The sequence below is a fragment of the Salmo salar genome, chromosome ssa12 (genome assembly GCF_905237065.1).
Source record: "Salmo salar chromosome ssa12, Ssal_v3.1, whole genome shotgun sequence".
In the NCBI taxonomy this organism is placed as follows: domain Eukaryota; kingdom Metazoa; phylum Chordata; class Actinopteri; order Salmoniformes; family Salmonidae; genus Salmo; species Salmo salar.
In genome coordinates this window covers 94,413,169-94,433,665 of record NC_059453.1, presented here as the reverse complement: position 1 = coordinate 94,433,665, position 20,497 = coordinate 94,413,169, and the positions used below count along the sequence as shown (strand labels likewise).

General features: G+C 43.7%; 1 protein-coding gene across 1 annotated transcript in view; it reads right to left on the bottom strand.

Moving 5' to 3' along the window:
• LOC106566214 (semaphorin-3D) overlaps positions 1-20,497 on the bottom strand; it is a 132,750-nt gene that overhangs the window by 17,249 nt on the left and 95,004 nt on the right. The window contains exons 3-11 of the mRNA XM_014134089.2: positions 19,698-19,858; positions 19,380-19,442; positions 18,169-18,288; positions 16,732-16,825; positions 8,902-9,030; positions 8,610-8,752; positions 6,330-6,444; positions 5,834-5,903; positions 4,785-4,929 (exon numbers count right to left, since the gene is read on the bottom strand). Coding sequence (XP_013989564.1) covers positions 4,785-4,929; positions 5,834-5,903; positions 6,330-6,444; positions 8,610-8,752; positions 8,902-9,030; positions 16,732-16,825; positions 18,169-18,288; positions 19,380-19,442; positions 19,698-19,858 — 1,040 coding nt within the window. The remainder of the gene's footprint in view (positions 1-4,784; positions 4,930-5,833; positions 5,904-6,329; positions 6,445-8,609; positions 8,753-8,901; positions 9,031-16,731; positions 16,826-18,168; positions 18,289-19,379; positions 19,443-19,697; positions 19,859-20,497) is intronic.

The window sequence follows — 20,497 nt, the reverse complement described above, 5'->3', positions numbered from 1 at the left end:
GGCAGGGCTGAAATGTAGTGGAAATGTTTTTTGGGGGATTCAATTAAATTTGCATGGCAAAGAGGGACTTTGCAATTAATTGCAATTCATCTGATCACTGTTCATAACATTCTGGAGTATATGCAAATTCCATCATACAAACTGAGGCAGCAGACTTTGTGAAAATTAATATTTGTGTCATTCTCAAAACTTTTGGCAACGACTGTACATGACAGGCATGTAAGGCAGGGGCAGTAACAGAAGTGAACAACGATTTTAGCCACTTTATGCCACCATTTTGCCGTCCTGGACAAAATGTCCATTGTCGGACATCTTGGCTCGTTCAGTGTGACAGGATTTAGATCTTTCAATGAAGAACCACTACGTGCTGTAGTAGGCGCCGGTAAAGTTCAAGCATTGTCAGACATGTTGAGCCTTTATCATATAGAGTGGCTGGTTTTACCAGCAGATCCCGGCGACCTGACCAATAGGAACACGGCCGGTGCCGGAAATCTCCCCCTGCCAGAATTATACCCCCCTTCTAATTTCCTTAATTTTGTGGCTAGAGTCAAATACTTTCTGCGGCACACATCAGTGTCAAATACTTTCTATAAAACAAACTTCACGTCAGGATAGGCAACCGAAATTAATGTATGTGTGTTATATTAAACATAGAGGTAGGGGCGACATGAGCAGCCGCCCAAGGCGGCATCTTGCCTGGGGCGGGCGATGAAGGGGGGTTCGCCCAGGGCGCTATACAAACTAGAACCGCCACATACACTTGAAACAAATAGCCAAACCGAAAACTGCAGACAAAAATGCTTTCTGCTTCTAAGATCAGTGAAGTGTAGGTTAAACTGACAACGGAGTGAAAGGCAGAAATCTGTCAGGGGGAAGATTTTCGGCACAACACCGGAACGAAGTATGCGCACAATAATAGGATTATTGTTAATAGTCAGATTCATACAATAGTTATATTTAAACGTTTACATAATGTGCCAAGAAGAACGATTTCCCAAATACTCTTGTTTACATATTCACATCTGAAATCAGGCTTCCTGATGGGACTCTGAAAAATACCAAAAAAAAAATCGCCTATCAAAATACACGTTCTACCACAGAGACCATGTTATTTTTTACGTAAGGCTATTTACATTCTGAGTTAGGACATATAAAGTTTGTATGTGAAAACTATTTCTAAGATACACACTTTCAGATTTTCCGAACTCAATTAATTTGCGCATAAAGCATAGAGGGAGGCAGATCAAATACCCCGCTGCAGTTGACGGGAACCTGAAACAAATCGTACAATCTGGCCAAGTTGATATCAAGATTTTAATTTGGTAACATTGTGACAGTGTGACATGTAATAATCGTAAAAAGACTGAATCCGAGGTGCATTGTGGGATGGGCTTTCGTCATCAGTTGTAGGCAATTTAGCTACTCTTAAAAGGTCCAATGCAGCCATTTTTATCTCAAAATCATTTCCGGGTAACAATTTAAGTACCTTACTGTGATTCTTTTTGACCATTTTAATTGAAAACAAAGAAAAAACTGCTGAGCAAAGAGCAATTTCTCAAACATGAATTTATCTAGGACTGTCTGGGAGTGGTTTGAGTGAGGAGAGGAAAACTGAATATTTACTGTTATTGGCAGAGAGGTTTGGAACTCTCTTTCTTATTGGTCTATTAACTATACTAAACAAAAATATAAAACACAACATGCAATAGTTTCAACGATTTTACTGAGTTACAGTTCATATAAGGAAACCAGTCAATTTAAATGAATTCATTAGGCCCTAATCTATGGCTATCACATGACTGGGCAGGGGCGCAGCCATGGGAGGGCATAGGCCCACCCACTGGGGAGCCAGGGCCAGGCAATCAAAATGAGTTTTTCCCCACAAAAGGGTTTTATTTCAAACAGAAATACTCCTCAGTTTCATCATCTGCCTGGGTGGCTGGTCTCAGACGATCCCGCAGGTGAAGAAGCCGGATGTGGAGGTCCTGGGCTGGCGTGGTTACACGTGGTTTGTGGATGTGAGGCCGGTTGGATGTACTGTCAAATTCTCTAAAACGACGTTGGAGGCGGCTTATGGTAGAGAAATTAACATTCAGTTCTCTGTCAACAGCTCTCTAATCCTTCTAACCCCCCCCTTAAAAGATTTAGATGCACTATTGTAAAGTGGTTGTTCCACTGGATATTATAGGTGAATGCACCAATTTGTAAGTCGCTCTGGATAAGAGCGTCTGCTAAATGACTAAAATGTAAAAAAAAAATGTAAAAAATGTGGAACATTCCCGCAGTCAGCGTGCCAAGTGCACGCTCTCTCAAAACTTGAGACATCCATGTCATTGTGTTGTGTGACAATACTGCACATTTTAGAGTGGCTTTTTTTGTCCCCAGCACAAGGTGCACCTGTGTAATGATCCTGCTGTTTAATCAGCTTCTTGATATGCCACACCTGTCAGGTGGATGGATTATTTTGGCAAAGGAGAAATGCTCACTAACAGGGATGGAAACAAATTTGTGCACAAAATCTGAGAAAATTAAGCTTTTTGTGCTGGTGGAATATTTCTGGGATCTTTTATTTCAGCTCATGAAACATGGGACCAACACTTTACATGTTGCGTTTTATATTTTTTGTTCAGTATAATTTACCCCATGGTGATGTCACCAGGGAAGGCCAAAACTCCCTCCCACGACAACAGATTTCAGGAAGTCTTTTCCAACAGCTCTTTATCTAATTTTCACAGTATTATTCCAACCTCATAGTGTGGAAATATACACTGAGTGTACAACATATTAGAAACACCTGTTCTTTCCATGACATAGACTGACCAGGTGAATCCAGGTGATCAGTTATGATCCCTTATTGATGTCACCTGTCAAATCCACTTCAATCGGTGTAGATGAAGGGGAGGAGACAGGTTAAAGAAGGATTTTTAACGCTCGAGACAAATTGAGACATGGATTGTATATGTGTGCCATTCAGAGGGTGAATGGGCAAGACAAAATATTTAAGTGCCTTTGGACAGGGTATGGTAGTAGGTGCCAGGCGCACCGGTTTGTGTCAAGAACTGCAACGCTGCTGGGTTTTTCCCGTGTGTATCAAGAATGGTCCCCCGCACAAAGGACATCCAGCCAACTCAACACAACTGTAGGAAGCATTGGAGTCAACGTGGGCCCAGCATCACTGTGGAACGTGTTCCTAATGTTTTGATCACTCAGTCTACGTATATAAAACACAGACGAATCTAGTTTTTGACAGCATTGGGTCTTTAAGTTATCAGAGATGATATATTTTCCCACCTATCATACTGAAAGCATTATACTGATGTAGAGAGTGTAGGCCTTAGTGCTGGATATGACAAGCATGAGTACCATTGTGGAAGTATGGGCAGCAGGTAGCCGAGTGGTAAGCGTGTTGGGCCAGTAACCAAAAGGTTGCTAGATCGAATCCCTGAGTTGACAAGATAAAAATCTGTCGTTCTTCCCCTGAACAAGGCACTGTTTCCCGGTAGGCCGTCATTGTAAATAAGAATTTGTTCTTAACTGACTTGCCTAATTAATTTAAATGCAAGTGTTTAAACATGACAAAAGAACCTCAATCGGACTATGTTTATTTCCTTTTAAATGTGGCTGCTATTACTCTATATCTCTGTGGGCTGTTCAGTGACTCTAATCAGAGGTTTAACTAAACAGGACGATGTGAAGCTGTTCAGTGACTCTAATCAGAGGTTTAACTAAACAGGATGATGTGAAGCTGTTCAGTGACTATAATCAGGGGTTTAACTAAACAGGACGATGTGAAGCTGTTCAGTAACTCAACAGGACGATGTGAAGCTGTTCAGTGACTATAATCAGAGGTTTAACTCAACAGGATGATGTGAAGCGGGTTTCACTTCAGTTTTAATCATGTAACCACAAAACACTGACATCCCTGACCCTAGTGATAATCAACTACATTCAAGGAAGTGTGTGTGTGTGTGTGTGTGTGTGTGTGTGTGTGTGTGTGTGTGTGTGTGTGTGTGTGTGTGTGTGTGGTAATCTAGCACATTCAAGGAGCCGCTCCCCTGCCTGTAGTGTTCTCTAACATGGGGGGGAGTCTATAATAACAGCTCAGCATGCCACTTCAGACAGAGCACTAAAACATATTAAACATTCCCCTGAAGTCTTTGGCTGACAAGTTACAGATTTCCCAGGAGAACTCATAGCTGAGGTGTTAAGACAACCTGCCAGCAGTTAACTTCCAACAGCTCTATCATGTCTGTCTGTCTGTCTGTCTGTCTGTCTGTCTGTCTGTCTGTCTGTCTGTCTGTCTGTCTGTCTGTCTGTCTGTCTGTCTGTCTGTCTGTCTGTCTGTCTGTCTGTCTGTCTGCCTGTCTGTCTGCCTGCCTGTCTGCCTGGCTAGCAGTGTGGAGATTCTAATAAATCAAATCCCAACAGCTTTATTAGCTTATTTTAATCAACACATGTTGTCTGTCTGTCTGACTGCCTGCCTGGCTAGCAATCTGTCTGTTTATCTTTTTAATAAATACTGTACATAAGCTGTTTACATTTTTATTCAGAGCGACTTACATTAGTAGGTACATACATATTTGGTGACACCAGTGGTAATCAAATCCATGATCCTGCTGTTTCAAACGCCATACTCTACCAACTGAGCCACACAGGACTTTCTGTCTGTCTGTCTATCTTCCTGTCTGTTTGACACTGCTTCCCTATCTATCTTTCCATCCATCCATCCATCTGTCCGTCACTTCTTTAAACAAAGCCTCAGATAGTCCCTACTGAGAACTCACAGTGCCAGGTCGTGGATATGGGATCCTCCCCTTGTACTCCACCCAGCGGTAGTCGGGCCCTTCCTTATGGGCGAACGGACCGTTGAAGGCTGCCCTGATAGAGGCCATGGAGTAGACACACACTGCTGACCCTCTGAACACAGAACTAAGGGGGGGGGTAGAGAGAGAGAGCGAGAGGTGGAGAAGAGAGAGTGAGTTGACAGAGGACGGTGGAGAAGAGAGAAAGAGTTGAGAGAGAGGAGGGTGGAGAAGAGAGGGAGTTGAGAGAGAGGAGGGTGGAGAAGAGAGGGAGTTGAGAGAGAGGAGGGTGGAGAAGAGAGAGAGAGTTGAGAGAGAGGAGGGTGGAGAAGAGAGAGAGGAGAGAGGAGGGTGGAGAGGAGAGAGGAGGGTGGAGAAGAGAGAGAAAGAGGAGAGTGGAGAAGAGAGAGAGAGGTGGAGAAGAGAGAGAGAGAGGTGGAGAAGAGAGAGAGAGTTGAGAGAGGAGGGTGGAGAAGAGAGAAAGAGTTGAGAGAGAGGAGGGTGGAGAAGAGAGAAAGAGTTGAGAGAGAGGAGGGTGGAGAAGAGAGGGAGTTGAGAGAGAGGAGGGTGGAGAAGAGAGAGAGGAGAGAGGAGGGTGGAGAAGAGAGAGAAAGAGGAGAGTGGAGAAGAGAGAGTTGAGAGAGGAGTGTGGAGAAGGGAAGTGAGTGTTAACATGGATCCAGTGGGTTACAATAACACAACCAGCCGAGCCTCTACAACCCTGACCCCTGTATAACCCCTGACCCCTGGGGGTCACTGCAGCACTGGGAAGGAGTGTGCGCATACCGGTGGTGGGAGTGTACATGTGTAGGAAGAGGAAAACATCCTTTTAACATCCTCTAAACTTTCTATTGTCTTTTCGGGTGTTTCTCACCGAGAAGATGAAAAGGCTGGTTCTGAGTGTACTTTTCTAGTCAGACCAAATATTCAGTTATCGAATCATTTAACACATTTGTCTTATTCGACCATACTCTGTAATTTTGAATCATAATCTCGAACGTGTTTTGTTGGGTTTAAAAACCCAAACCCACCTGGAGGTGGAGAACACTCCGTAGACGATGGGGTTCTGGGAGTCTTTGGTCTCCAGCATGAAGACATCCTCTGAAACACACACACACAGTGGGGAAACAGAGATCATCGAAATGGAGATCGTCCAAACGGAGATCGTCCAAACGGAGATCGTCCAAACGGAGATCATCGAAACGGAGATCATCGAAACGGAGATCGTCGAAACGGAGATCGTCGAAACGGAGATCGTCGAAACGGAGATCATCGAAACGGAGATCATCGAAACGGAGATTGTCTAAACGGAGATCGTCGAAACAGAGATCATTGAAACAGAGATCATTGAAACAGAGATCATTGAAACAGAGATCATTGAGAAAAAAAAAGTAGGCATTGGTAATTCGACTGAAATGTTGGCAATCAAAATTAGAAAGTGAAACCTTGCAGCCAAACAGAGTGCACTCATTTGTTGGTACATTAAACGTCAACTCAGCCGGGCAGTATGTATAATTAAAAACATACCTAGCTCGTCAAACTGTGTGTCCAGTCCAGCAGGTCCTGGTACAGAACACACCAGACGGGCCTTGAGAAACGTACTCCAACGGTTAGTCAGACTCCTCTTCCCTCCAACGTCATTCTAACGGGACGCACAGAGGAGGAGATCGGACATGAAACCAACATCTACATCACTTTCAATTAGGTGCTTTAAGTCTCACTAATATCAGGCAAATCAATCACTGTAGGATCTGCTGTTACTGTAGAATATATTACTGTAGAATATATTACTGTAGGATCTGCTGTTACTGTAGAATATATTACTGTAGAATATATTACTGTAGGATCTGCTGTTACTGTAGAATATATTACTGTAGGATATATTACTGTAGGATCTGCTGTTACTGTAGAATATATTACTGTAGGAGCTGCTGTTACTGTAGGATATATTACTGTAGGCTCTGCTGTTACTGTAGGCTCTGCTGTTACTGTAGGATCTGCTGTTACTGTAGGCTCTGCTGTTACTGTAGGATATGTTACTGTAGGATCTGTTACTGTAGGATAAATTGTTACTGTAGGATATGTTACTGTAGGATCTATTGTTACTGTAGCATCTATAACTGTAGGATCTATTACTGTAGGTCTATTGTTACTGTAGGATCTATTACTGTAGGATCTATTGTTACTGTAGGATCTATTACTGTAGGATCTATTACTGTAGGATCTGCTGTTACTGTAGGATCTATTACTGTAGGATTTATAACTGTAGGATCTATTACTGTAGAATCTGCTGTTACTGTAGGATCTGCTGTTACTGTAGAATCTATAACTGTAGGATATTTTACTGTAGGCTCTGCTGTTACTGTAGGATCTGCTGTTACTGTAGGCTCTGCTGTTACTGTAGGATCTGCTGTTACTGTAGGATATGTTACTGTAGGATCTGTTACTGTAGGATCTATTGTTACTGTAGGATATGTTACTGTAGGATCTATTGTTACTGTAGCATCTATAACTGTAGGATCTATTACTGTAGGATCTATTGTTACTGTAGGATCTATTACTGTAGGATCTATTGTTACTGTAGGATCTATTACTGTAGGATCTATTACTGTAGGATCTGCTGTTACTGTAGGATCTATTACTGTAGGATTTATAACTGTAGGATCTATTACTGTAGAATCTATAACTGTAGGATATTTTACTGTAGGATCTGCTGTTACTGTAGGACCTATTACTGTAGGATCTGCTGTTACTGTAGGATCTGCTGTTACTGTAGGATCTATTACTGTAGGATCTGCTGTTACTGTAGGATCTATTACTGTAGGATCTGCTGTTACTGTAGGATCTATTACTGTAGGATCTATTACTGTAGGATCTATTACTGTAGGATCTGCTGTTACTGTAGGATATATTACTGTAGGATCTGCTGTTACTGTAGGATCTATTACTGTAGGATCTATTACTGTAGGATCTGCTGCTACTGTAGGATCTATTACTGTAGGATATATTACTGTAGGATCTATTACTGTAGGATCTATAACTGTAGGATCTGCTGTTACTGTAGGATCTATTACTGTAGGATATATTACTGTAGGATCTATTACTGTAGGATCTATAACTGTAGGATCTGCTGTTACTGTAGGATCTATTACTGTAGAATCTATTACTGTAGGATCTGTTGTTACTGTAGGATCTATAACTGTAGGATCTAGTACTGTAGGATCTGCTGTTACTGTAGGATCTATTACTGTAGGATCTATAACTGTAAGATCTATTACTGTAGGATCTATTACTGTAGAATCTATTACTGTAGGATGTGCTGTTACTGTAGGATCTATAACTGTAGGATCTGCTGTTACTGTAGGATCTATTACTGTAGAATCTATTACTGTAGGATCTGTTGTTACTGTAGGATCTATAACTGTAGGATCTAGTACTGTAGGATCTATAACTGTAAGATCTATTACTGTAGGATCTATTACTGTAGGATCTATTACTGTAGGATCTATAACTGTAAGATCTATTACTGTAGGATCTTCCATTAAGCCATTTGTGATAATATTATAGCAAATTCGGGGGGGTAGCCCCAACCGTTACGCCAAGAGGTCTGAAAACCCAACAGTATATATCTGTTCTCCATATCCGGGATATGTACCGTAGTCCCAACAGGGACTTAAACCAGCGACTGTCAAGCCAACACCTTAACTGTTACGGCAAGAGGTCTGAAACCTCAAGGTGAGGTGGCTAGGTGTTAGGCTAAAGTTACTACAGTATCTGTTCTCCATATCATCATATCATCCCCCTCACCTTGCAGACGCGTGCCACTCTGTTGTAAATCCTCTTGTCCCACTGGCTGGACTCTACAGCTGTCTCCTTGAAGAAGATGTAGACTTTGTCATCGTCCACACTGTGTGTGTCTGGGATAGAGAAGGAACCCACAAACTCTGGCTCTGTGTGGAGGGAAACAAAGGATATCACGATGAGGACTTAAACTTCTACTCACTAATTCACTGCAGTCTTGGAGGTTTTCTCAGTGCGTATATAGTGCTGGTTGCTGCTGTGCATAGAGGTACGTAGTATAGCTGTCTGTCTGTCTCACCATTGAGCCAGTGGTCCTGGTAGGCCTCAGTTCGTATATAGTGTTGTTTGCTGCTGTGCACAGAGGTACGGAATATAGCTGTGTTGGTGCCCATGAAATCCACTGATGTCCCGGCATACAAATCTCCATCTAGAGGTGAGATAGGGAAGGCGTTGACGTTAGAAAACACAAATATATAAAACTCATTTATCACTGTCAACTGCGTTTATTTTCAGCAAACTTAAACATGTGTAAAAATTTGTATGAACATAACAAGATTCAACAACTGAGACATAAACTGAACAAGTTCCACAGACATGTGACTAACAGAAATTTAATAATGTGCCCTGAACAAAGGAGGGGTCAAAATCAAAAGTATCAGTCAGTATCTGGTGTGGCCACCAGCTGCATTAAGTACTGCAGTGCATCTCCTCCTCATGGACGGCACCAGATTTGCCAGTTCTTGCTGTGAGATGTTACCCCACACTTCCACCAAGGCACCTGCAAGTTCCCGGACATTTCTGGGGGGAATGGCCCTAGCCCTGACCCTCTGATCCAACAGGTCCCAGACGTGCTCAATGGGATTGAGATCCGGGCTCTTCGCTGGCCATGGCAGAACACTGACATTTCTGTCTTGCAAGAAATCACGCACAGAACGAGCAGTATGGCTGGTGGCATTGTCATGCTGGAGGGTCATGTCAGGATGAGCCTGCAGGAAGGGTACCACATGAGGGAGGAGGATGTCTTCCCTGTAACGCACAGCATTGAGATTGCCTGCAATGACAACAAGCTCAGTCCGATGATGCTGTGACACACCTCCCCAGACCATGACGGACCCTCCACCTCCAAATTGATCCCGCTCCAGAGTACAGGCCTCGGTGTAACGCTCATTCCTTTGACGATAAACGTGAATCCGACCATCACCCCTGGTGAGACAAAACCGCGACTCATCAGTGAAGAGCACTTTTAGCCAGTCCTGTCTGGTCCAATGACGGTGGGTTTGTGCCCATAGGCGATGTTGTTGCCGGTGATGTCTGGTGAGGACCTACCTTACAACAGGCCTACAAGTCCTCAGTCCAGCCTCTCAGCCTATTGCAGACAGTCTGAGCACTGATGGAGGGATTGTGCGTTCCTGGTGTAACTCGGGCAGTTGTTGTTGCCATCCTGTACCTGTCCCGCAGGTGTGATGTTCGGTTGTACTGATCCTGTGCAGGTGTTGTTACACGTGGTCTGCCACTGTGAGGACGATCAGCTGTCCGTCCTGTCTCCCTGTAACGCTGTCTTAGGCGTCTCACAGTACGAACATTGCAATTTATTGCCCTGGCCACATCTGCAGTCCTCATGCCTCCTTGCAGCATGCCTAAGGCACGTTCACGCAGATGAGCAGGGACCCTGGACATCTTTCTTTTGGTGTTTTTCAGAGTCAGTAGAAAGGCCTCTTAAGTGTCCTAAGTGTTCATAACTGTGACCTTAATTGCCTACCGTCTGTAAGCTGTTAGTGTCTTAACGACCTTTCCACAGGTGCATGTTCATTAATTGTTTATGGTTCATTGAACAAGCATGGGAAACAGTTTTTAAACCCTTTACAATGAAGATCTGTGAAGTTACTTGGATTTTTACGAATTATCTTTGAAAGACAGGGTCCTGAAAAAGGGACGTTTCTTTTTTTGCTGAGTTAGTCTCTGTTACACCTTTATAATGTATTTTTCAAAACTGAAGTAAATGGCTGAACACAGCAATCAGTCTGGTTTACGAGGCTAAAAGTAATTATGAATGGTTTCATTATTTCGGAAACTCAGTACTCAGTGTGCAGTTATATCCTAATGCAACAGACAAACATGTTCAAAATATATTGTTATGAAATATATTGTCTGTCATATATTTTTGACAGTATATTTTTTATATACTGGTAAATATATAGCCTGTGTGAGTATTGAATTCAGCTGATGCTTTTGGATCTTGCATCACAATCCTAGAAAAGCACAGAGCAGCCTGTAATTATGAATCATATGTTTTTTGAACTGAGGTCCGCTGGGATTGACGTCAAAACTACGCGATGACAACTAAATCATGTTGTTCACTCGTTCCCTTCCTGGTTCCCTTCCTGGTTCCCTTCCTGGCTCCCTTCCTGGTTCCCTTCCTGGTTCCCTTCCTGGTTCCCTTCCTGGCTCCCTTCCTGGTTCCCTTCCTGGTTCCCTTCCTGGCTCCCTTCCTGGTTCCCTTCCTGGTTCCCTTCCTGGTTCCCTTCCTGGCTCCCTTCCTGGTTCCCTTCCTGGTTCCCTTCCTGGTCACACTATTTCTGAAGAGTCTCATAATTGTTCTCAAGACTGGTAGGGTGGGTTTAATTCCTGCATGAGCAACATGTATACTGAATATACCCTTACAAAATAAACATTAAATTATTTTTTAAAACATGTACGAAAAACGGTGGTTTTCGGGCACATGTATGAACAAATCACATGAAGGAAAAAAAAAAAAATGTGTAAGAAAAATAAGAAACATTTGTCACATGACTCAGACATGGTTTCTCAACATTTCACATGTGATATTCTATGTTTCACGTGTGCTTTTGTAAACGGGCAGGATTAGAACCTGGGTTTCCAACGTCTTGTCCATGTCACGTCCTGACCCTGGTATGAGGTCATTTTTCCCTAGTAGATTGGTCAGGGCGTGACAGGGCGGTGTTTTGTCTATGTGTTTTGGGTTTTCTGTTTTCTATGTGGGTTGTCTAGAGTTTCATTCTATGTTGGCATTTTCTATGTTGTGGCCAGGTATGGTTTCCAATCAGTCTATCGTTGTCTCTGATTGGAAGCCATACTTAGGCAGCCTGTTTTTCATGGGGTTTTGTGGGTGGTTGTTCTCCGTTTAGTCTAGTGTACCTGACGGGACTGTTGTTGGTCGTTTTTGTTGTTTTGTTGTTAAAGTGTATTTCATTAAATACAAAGAATGAGCACTATGCACACTGTGCCTCGGTCTCCATTCAACGACCCCTGTGACAGTCCATTAGACCAAGAGGGTCAACACTGGTTTTTCTTTCATTGTCAGAATATTGACTCTTCAAAAATAGGTCTGTCAAATGTTTTAAAAAAATGTTGTCGATATAATCTCAGGATATGCTGTGAGTAAGCACGAATAATCGCAAATTCAGAATTTTATGAAGTAAGAGCTGTAATTGAGCTTGATTTTGTCCAAAGTAACAGTTAGAAAATAAATCTGGTAAATTGATAAAGCTCACTTTCTTTAACCTCACGTCAACTTGTTTTGACATCGCTTTGTTATTTAAAGCTGTATAGATCATGTATTTTGGATGTTTTCAGTGTATCTTTAACGCTTTCAGACAATATGTAATGGGTGCGTGTCGGTGGCAGTGCTCCAACAGTCGACCAAGCACCCTGTGCACCAGGGACACATGCTCAGCGCGTGTAGCGGAGTATATCAAAATGTCATCAATATACACCACTACACCCTGCCCATGCAGGTCCCTGAAAATCTCGTCTACAAAGGCTTGGAAGACTGATGGCGCATTCATCAACCCGTACGGCATGACGAGGTACTCATAGTGCCCAGAGGTGGTACTGAAAGCCGTCTTCCACTCGTCTCCCTCTCGGATACGCACCAGGTTGTAAGCGCTCCTGAGATCTAGTTTGGTGAAGACGCGCGCCCCGAGCATTGACTCTATCGCTGTGGCTATGAGCGGTAGCGGGTAACTGTACCTCGCAGTGATCTGATTCAGACCCCGATAGTCAATACACGGGCGCAGATCTCCCTTCTTCTTCACAAAAATGAAACTCGAGGAGGCGGGTGAAGTGGAGGACCGAATGTACCCCTGACGCAGGGATTCGGAGACATATGTTTCCATAGCCTCCGTCTCCGCCTGTGAGAGGGGATACACGTGACTCCTGGGAAGTGCAGCATCTACCAGGAGGTCTATCGCACAATCACCCCGTCGATGAGGTGGCAATTGAGTCGCCTTCTTTTTGGAGAAGGCGTGAGCCAAATCGGCATATTCAGGGGGAATGCGCACGGTGGAGACCTGGTCTGGACTCTCCACCGTAGTAGCACCAATGGAAACCCCTAAACACCTACCTGAGCACTCTCGTGACCACCCCGTGTGAGCTCTCTGTGGCCAAGAAACAGTGGGGTTATGACAGGCTAACCAGGGTAGGCCCAGCACTACGGGAAATGCAGGAGAGTCAATGAGGAAGAGACTAATTCTCTCCTTGTGACCCCCCTGCGTCACCATGCCCAAAGGCGCGGTGACATTCCTAATCAACCCTGACCGTAATGGTCGACTATGTAAGGCACGAACGGGGAAGGGCACATCCACGGGAACGATGGGGATCCCTAAACTATAGGCTAAAGCTCTATCAATAAAATTCCCAGCCGCGTCTGAATCGACGAGCGCCTTATGCTGGGAATGCGGGGAAAACTCAGGGAACGTGACAGACACAAACATATGAACAACAGAGGACTCTGGGTGAGAGTGGTGCCGGCTCACCTGGGGTGATGCCAGAGTGCCCTGCCTGCTGCCTCGCTTCCCAGAGGAACCAACCCGGCACCGACCAGCAGTGTGACCTCTGCGGCCACAGATGGTACACGAGCGTGAACCCCCTCCGGTCTCCCTGCGCACCGCCCCTCCCAGCTCCATAGGTATCGGAGAGGGGGTGCGAGGGGATGGAACCACCAGACCCCGATCTGAACGTCCGCGAGTAGCCAGCAGGTTGTCCAGCCGGATGGACAGGTCCACCAGCTGGTCAAACGTGAGGGTGGTGTCTCTGCAGGCCAGCTCCCGACGGACGTCCTCGCGCAGACTGCAGCGGTAATGGTTGATCAGGGCCCTGTTGTTCCATCCCGCGCTGGCAGCCAGGGTCCTAAACTCCAGGGTGAACTCCTGGGCGCTCCTCTTCTCCTGCCTCAGATGGTAGAGGAGCTCACCCGCCACTCTACCCTCGGGCGGGTGGTTGAAGACTGCCCGGAAACGGCGGGTGAACTCCTCAAACTGGTCCAACGCCGCATCTCCCTCTCTCCACACGGCGTTGGCCCACTCCAGGGCTCTCCTGGTGAGGCACGAGACGAGGGCGGACACCCTCTCACGGTCCGATGGAGCCGGGTGGACGGTGGCCAGATAGAGGTATAACTGCAACAAGAACCCCTGGCAGTTCCCGTCGTATTCCTGGGGCAAGGAGAGACGGATCCCACTGGGTTCAGGCGGGAAAGGGGCACTCAGGGGAGACCCCGGTTGTGCTAGTGAAGGCGCTGGAAGAACTCCCTGTCTCTCCCAGCGGTCCATTTTCTGGACAACATGATCCATGGCGGCGCCAAGATGGTAGAGTATAACTGCATGCTCCTGGACGCGCTCCTCCACCTCAATGGCCGGGGTCCCTCTCCTGCTGACTCCATAGATATTGTCGGAGATTCTGTAATGGGTGTGTGCTGGTGGCAGGGAAGTCAGGCGCAGGAAAACGAACTTGGTATAAACGGAGTCGTTTAATAAGTGCTCATAAAACTCCAAAACCAAAATATACAAAAAATAATATAAGTAGGTACAAAACCCGTCGCACACCGACACATGACTTGCACATAACATACAATAAAACAATCTCCGACAAGGACATGAGGGGAAACAGAGGGTTAAATACACAACATGGAATTGATGGGATTGGAACCAGGTGTGAAGGAAGACAAAACCAATGGAAAAGGAAAAATGGATCAGTGATGGCTAGCAGGTCGGTGACGTCGACCGCCAAACACCGAACGAACAAGGAGAGGGACCAACTTTGGCGGAAGTCGTGACACAATACGATTAATCACGATACAAAAAATATGTGTGCACTAAAATGACAAACTCGAGTTAATTAACTGATTAACTCTGACAGGCCTAATTCAAAATAATCTCGTTATAGAAAAGTATCTGTTTACATTCATTCCAAAAGCAAACACATTCACACATTTTCAAATACATTTAAATCCCTTTTAGGCCTGTGTATTAAATGTAACAAAAATGTATGGACAGCTAGCTAACAATAACAGAATTTTAAAAATAAGTAGCTAGGACGAAATGGAAAACTAGCTATCGCCAATCACTAAGCTAGCAAGAGGTTAGCAATTAGCAACTTTCTAAAATATATATAATTACCGTGGTTCATATTTACACATAAAACCATTTTAGAGCCAAAACAGATCATTTGTTAGTTCTATATCGTGGGATCTTTTTGTGTCGGTAAAATTAATTATGCGAGAAATGGCGGTGGAAACGCCTTTATGAGCAAATATCGAAGTAAACTTGGAGTCACGCAATGACATGGCGTGTGGTCCTCCCACTACGACTCATCAGGAAACCATGCAGTTTATTAGACTACAGAGGAAATAAGTTACGATGAACTTCACAGGGTGGTGAAAGTACACAATGAGCTTGATGGATCTTTCCAATAATTATCGAGGGTTTGATTCTGGTGACGTGATGATCAATGCTTGACGTATCCATAATAATCTCATTATGTAGACAATATTCACACTCGTATCCATAATACTCTCATCATGTAGACTAACCTACAGTACCCCGGGCACAGCCTTCCCGCACTGTATCTGTGAGCTGTTGGCTAAAGAGCACGTGCCAAGACCAGAATAGGCAGAATTTGTTATTTAACATATCAGTTTCTGTTATCAGTAGCGTTCATCTTTAGATTTTTATTCGGTACATGAAAATTTAAGCGAAAAAGGTACATTTTTGTGTGCATTACTTCACTACACAATGATCAGTAACAAGTCCGTTCTGTGGAAACACACCACTTTTATTTATGCGAATTTCAGAATGTTTGCATGAAAATCTGTCACTAATTGGATGGAACCCGAGCTATTGACTTGCAAACAAAAGTGATCTAGCTAGCTACTTAGCTTGGCTACACTCATGTAAATAGGGAAAAAAATCTCACCAGTTTTTCAACAATGAATTTAAAATACAATTAATACTTAACACAGTTTAGTGTTAAACATGTTATCTCTAGATTTTGAAAATTTCACGGACCAACGTAGGAAAAATAGAGATGTGCACCTGCAGCAGTAACACACTGAATAGCCTTCCCTGTAGCTCAGTTGGTAGAGCATGGTGTTTGCAACGCCAGGGTTGTGGGTTTGATTCCCACGGGGGGCCAGTATGGAAAAAAATGAATGAAATGTATGCATTCACTACTGTAAGTCGCTCTGGATAAGAGCGTCTGCTAAATGACTAAAATGTAAATGTAAAATATCTCTCTCTCTGGTGGTAGAGCTAAGTTAACCTGTAGATGTATGTGATTGCAACACCAGGGAGGATGATAATGGAAGACTTTTTTTTTTAATTTGTATTTTTTACACACTTGAATTATTACAGTCAGGTAGGCTAAGTAACCTTTTTACGGACTGGCATTACAGACATTACTAATGCAACATGTTAACACCATCTTTTCACATGTGAGGAGAATAACACTATTTCATCAACCACATGTGAACTTGCAATTCCATATGTCAAATGTGAAATTTACACCTGTGGAGTTTTCTTACATGTGAAACTGCAAATGGGGTTTTCACATGTGAAAAACTTGCAATTCACATGTGAAGTGAAAACATGTTATTCTCCTGACGTGTGAAAAGGTGGTGTTAACATGTGAACGCTAAATTAAATACTGTACATGATAAAATAGGGTTTCACATGTGAAATGTAGGATCAACATGTGAAACTGCAAATTTCATGTTTTTTGTTGTTGTAAAGGTACAGCATGTGTCACAGTCAGTGTTGACAGTTGTGGAAGTCATTTTCAATTCTCTATTTTCTATTTCATTTCCATATTTTACTATATTACATGTATGACTTACCAGTGAGCCTGGCGGTGAAGGGTTCCCGTGGACTAAAGGGGCATTTCCCCCGTCCAGACTCCACAGCATGGCTCAGCAGGCGGAACGATGGCTCCTAGGACACACAGAGAACCATATCAACCTCCACAGTAACATTATTAACCCTCCTCAACCACAGAGAACCATCTCAACCTCCACAGTAACATTTATTAACCCTCCTCAACCACAGAGAACCATATCAACCTCCACAGTAACATTATTAACCCTCCTCAACCACAGAGAACCATCTCAACCTCCACAGTATCATTATTAACCCTCCTCAACCACAGAGAACCATCTCAACCTCCACAGTATCATTATTAACCCTCCTCAACCACAGAGAACCATATCAACCTCCACAGTAACATTATTAACCCTCCTCAACCACAGAGAACCATCTCAACCTCCACAGTATCATTATTAACCCTCCTCAACCACAGAGAACCATCTCAACCTCCACAGTATCATTCATTAACCCTCCTCAACCACAGAGAACCATCTCAACCTCCACAGTATCATTCATTAACCCTCCTCAACCACAGAGAACCATCTCAACCTCCACAATAACATTATTAACCCTCATCAACCACAGAGAACCATATCAACCTCCACAGTATCATTATTAACCCTCCTCAACCACAGAGAACCATCTCAACCTCCACAATAACATTATTAACCCTCATCAACCACAGAGAACCATCTCAACCTCCACAGTATCATTCATTAACCCTCCTGAACCACAGAGAACCATCTCAACCTCCACAGTAACATTATTAACCCTCCTCAACCACAGAGAACCATATCAACCTCCACAGTAACATTCAGTAAGCCTCCTCCACTGAGCCTCAATATGCCGTAAAAAAAAAAAACCCAGAAGAGAAAACTCTGAAGAGGCCAAGAGGAGCAAGTCAAAGAGGCAACTGCTGTGTGATTTTTTTGGAGATCACACAGCAGTGGGTTGACATCTGTAACATAGTAGCTGTGTTGTGTAGACAGCTGGATTTTCATCATGTCGACTTTCATCAAGTGTTTAGTCTACTTTTCACCAACCACCTGTGGATCGGTCAGGGCCAACAACAACAGGAAAGAGAGAGAGTTGACAAGTCAGAGTTTTTGTCAGAAAGGTGAATGGACAGAGTCTTCAACTGTTACTGTTTTACAACGACCGTCACAAACAATAAAACCCGTTGACAGTACATCTCAATAAAGCTTTTATGGTATTTTAGGAAAAAGAAAGTCGGATTGAGTCTCTCTCTCTCTCTCTCTCTCTCTCTCTCTCTCTCTCTCTCTCTCTCTCTCTCTCTCTCTCTCTCTCTCTCTGGGATCCGTCAAAGGTAACAAAAGACAGATGACAAGTCAGAGTTTAGTTTAGTAAGAGAGAGTGGAACAGAGTCTGTCTCCATCCATCCACCTTCTCACCTCAATACTGCGTCCCAGGTCTATGTAGGTGCATTGTGGGTGGTAGGCCCCGGTGCCACAGACGTACACGTGAGTCTTATTGAAGGGCTGGAGGAGACGCACGTAGTTGGCACAGTCAGTCTGAAACAATACACAATATTAGGATTTACACTCACTGTAAAGATACATTACAAACATACACATATACATTACGGCCATAGTTTAACAAAGTTGAAACATGATCATTCTAAACCCTGTACTCGTTCTTCTACCAAACTGATTAACACTTTGCCTAAAGGCTAATTATTTATGAAGAAATGAACTAAGAATATATTGAACATAGTCAGAGTAGAATCACTTGACACCTCTGGTTGTTGGTTGAAAGTGTTACAGCTTAATCACACCGGCAGCATCACGGCGTAAAATAGAAAGGCAGCATCATCTGGATGTGTATGAAACAACAGTTCCAACATTCACCTTCTGCTACCATTTCTGTCAAGTCGTCTACAGCCTACAGTTTGACTCATACGTTCTGTCAATCCAACGCACCACCACAGGACGCGCTGCAACTGCCTCTGCGACGCAATGCTGCATGCTGGGAAAACGCAGCGTTCCATTTGGGCAATGAATGTACTTCTGGTGTACCCAGAAATGAATGTACTTCTGGTGTACCCAAAAATGAATGTACTTCTGGTGTATCCAAAAATGAATGTACTTCTGGTGTATCCAAAAATGAATGTACTTCTGGTGTACCCAAAAATGAATGTACTTCTGGTGTACCCAAAAATGAATGTACTTCTGGTGTACCCAAAAATGCAAACGACGCTGTCGGTGTGATCGATGGCGTTAAAGCAAATGAGATGCCAAGTCAGGTCGAGTACGGACGGGTTGAGAACCCACCCGTCTCCCGAGAGTCTCATAAACCTAAAACATATCCCAAATAGAACAGAAATAAAGGAGACAACCTCCAACTTTAGGCCTTTGTTTCAATTACACACTATGATGGGTGCTTGGCCATGTCCAAAATGACATGCTATGAGTGTGCCTGTGTTCTCCATTCCAGAGGATTACTAAATAAGGCCTCTGATCACCTAAACAGCTTTGTGGGAAAATACACCATGTTATTACTCCATGGATGAGTCCCAAATGGTTCCCTTTATTTCCTACAGAGTGCACTACTTTTGACCATGGGAGCCCTATGGGGAGGGGCTTTAAAAGCTGTTGTTGCTTACCGACAAGTTCTTCCCTGCCAGCCTGCAGTGCTCAACGTGTTCCGTCGCAGCTGGCCAGTAGATCTAAGAGAGGGAGGGAGGGGTTTTCACTTGGCTTAGAGATGGATTTCAGCATTTTAGGAAATTCCTTCTTGTTTTTGTTGGGAATGAGATAAAACAAAACAACACAGTTAAGGAGGAAATTATTTTTTTTTTAAGGGTGAAAGAGAGATTGTAAGGTACTGACCAGGTAGACAGTAAGGTACTGACCAGGTAGATAGTAAGGTACTGACCAGGTAGACAGTAAGGTACTGACCAGGTAGATAGTAAGGTACTGACCGTGCGTGTAGGTAGAGCCAGACTGTTAGAGTGCAGCAGGTAGACATGGTCTCTTCCTCCGACCAGTAGCAAGCCACGGTCCTCATCCAGCAGCAGGGCCTGGTAACCCCCACTCACACCCCGGTCCCAGAACACACTGGAACTGTTCCTCCAATGCAACTCTGAGAGGGAGAGAGAGAGGGGGGGAGAGAGAGAGAGAGAGAGAGAGAGAGAGAGAGAGAGAGAGAGAGAGAGAGAGAGAGAGAGATATGAACCTGGATAAGAGCCCCATAAGCAAGCTGGTCCCAGGACAGCAACACAATTAGACCCAACGGACTCATGAGAAAACAAAAAGATAATTACTTGACACATTGGAAAGAATTTACAAAAAAACAGACCAAACTAGAATGCTATTTGGCCCTAAACAGAGAGAACACAGTGGCAGAATACCTGACAACTGTGACTGACCAAAAATTAAGGAAATCTTTGACTATGTACAGACTCAGTGAGCATAGCCTTGCTATTGAGAGAGTCCGCTGAAGGCAGACCTGGTTCTCAAGAGAAGACAGGCTAGGTGGAAACTGAGCTCTACTTCCTACATTTTCTAATACTTTTTGGGGAGGGGATTCATAAAATATTTAAGTCTAATCAGTTGTCTTCCTCGAATGATGGGGATGATAACTCAATCTTTGCAAGAGGGAGGGAAACTGTTTTCAATGGCCCTTAACTCAGAGCTCAGACACTTCATACAAAAAAATATATATATATATATTTGTTAAAAAAGAAATATATGAAATCGAAATTCCATACATTTTTCAGGA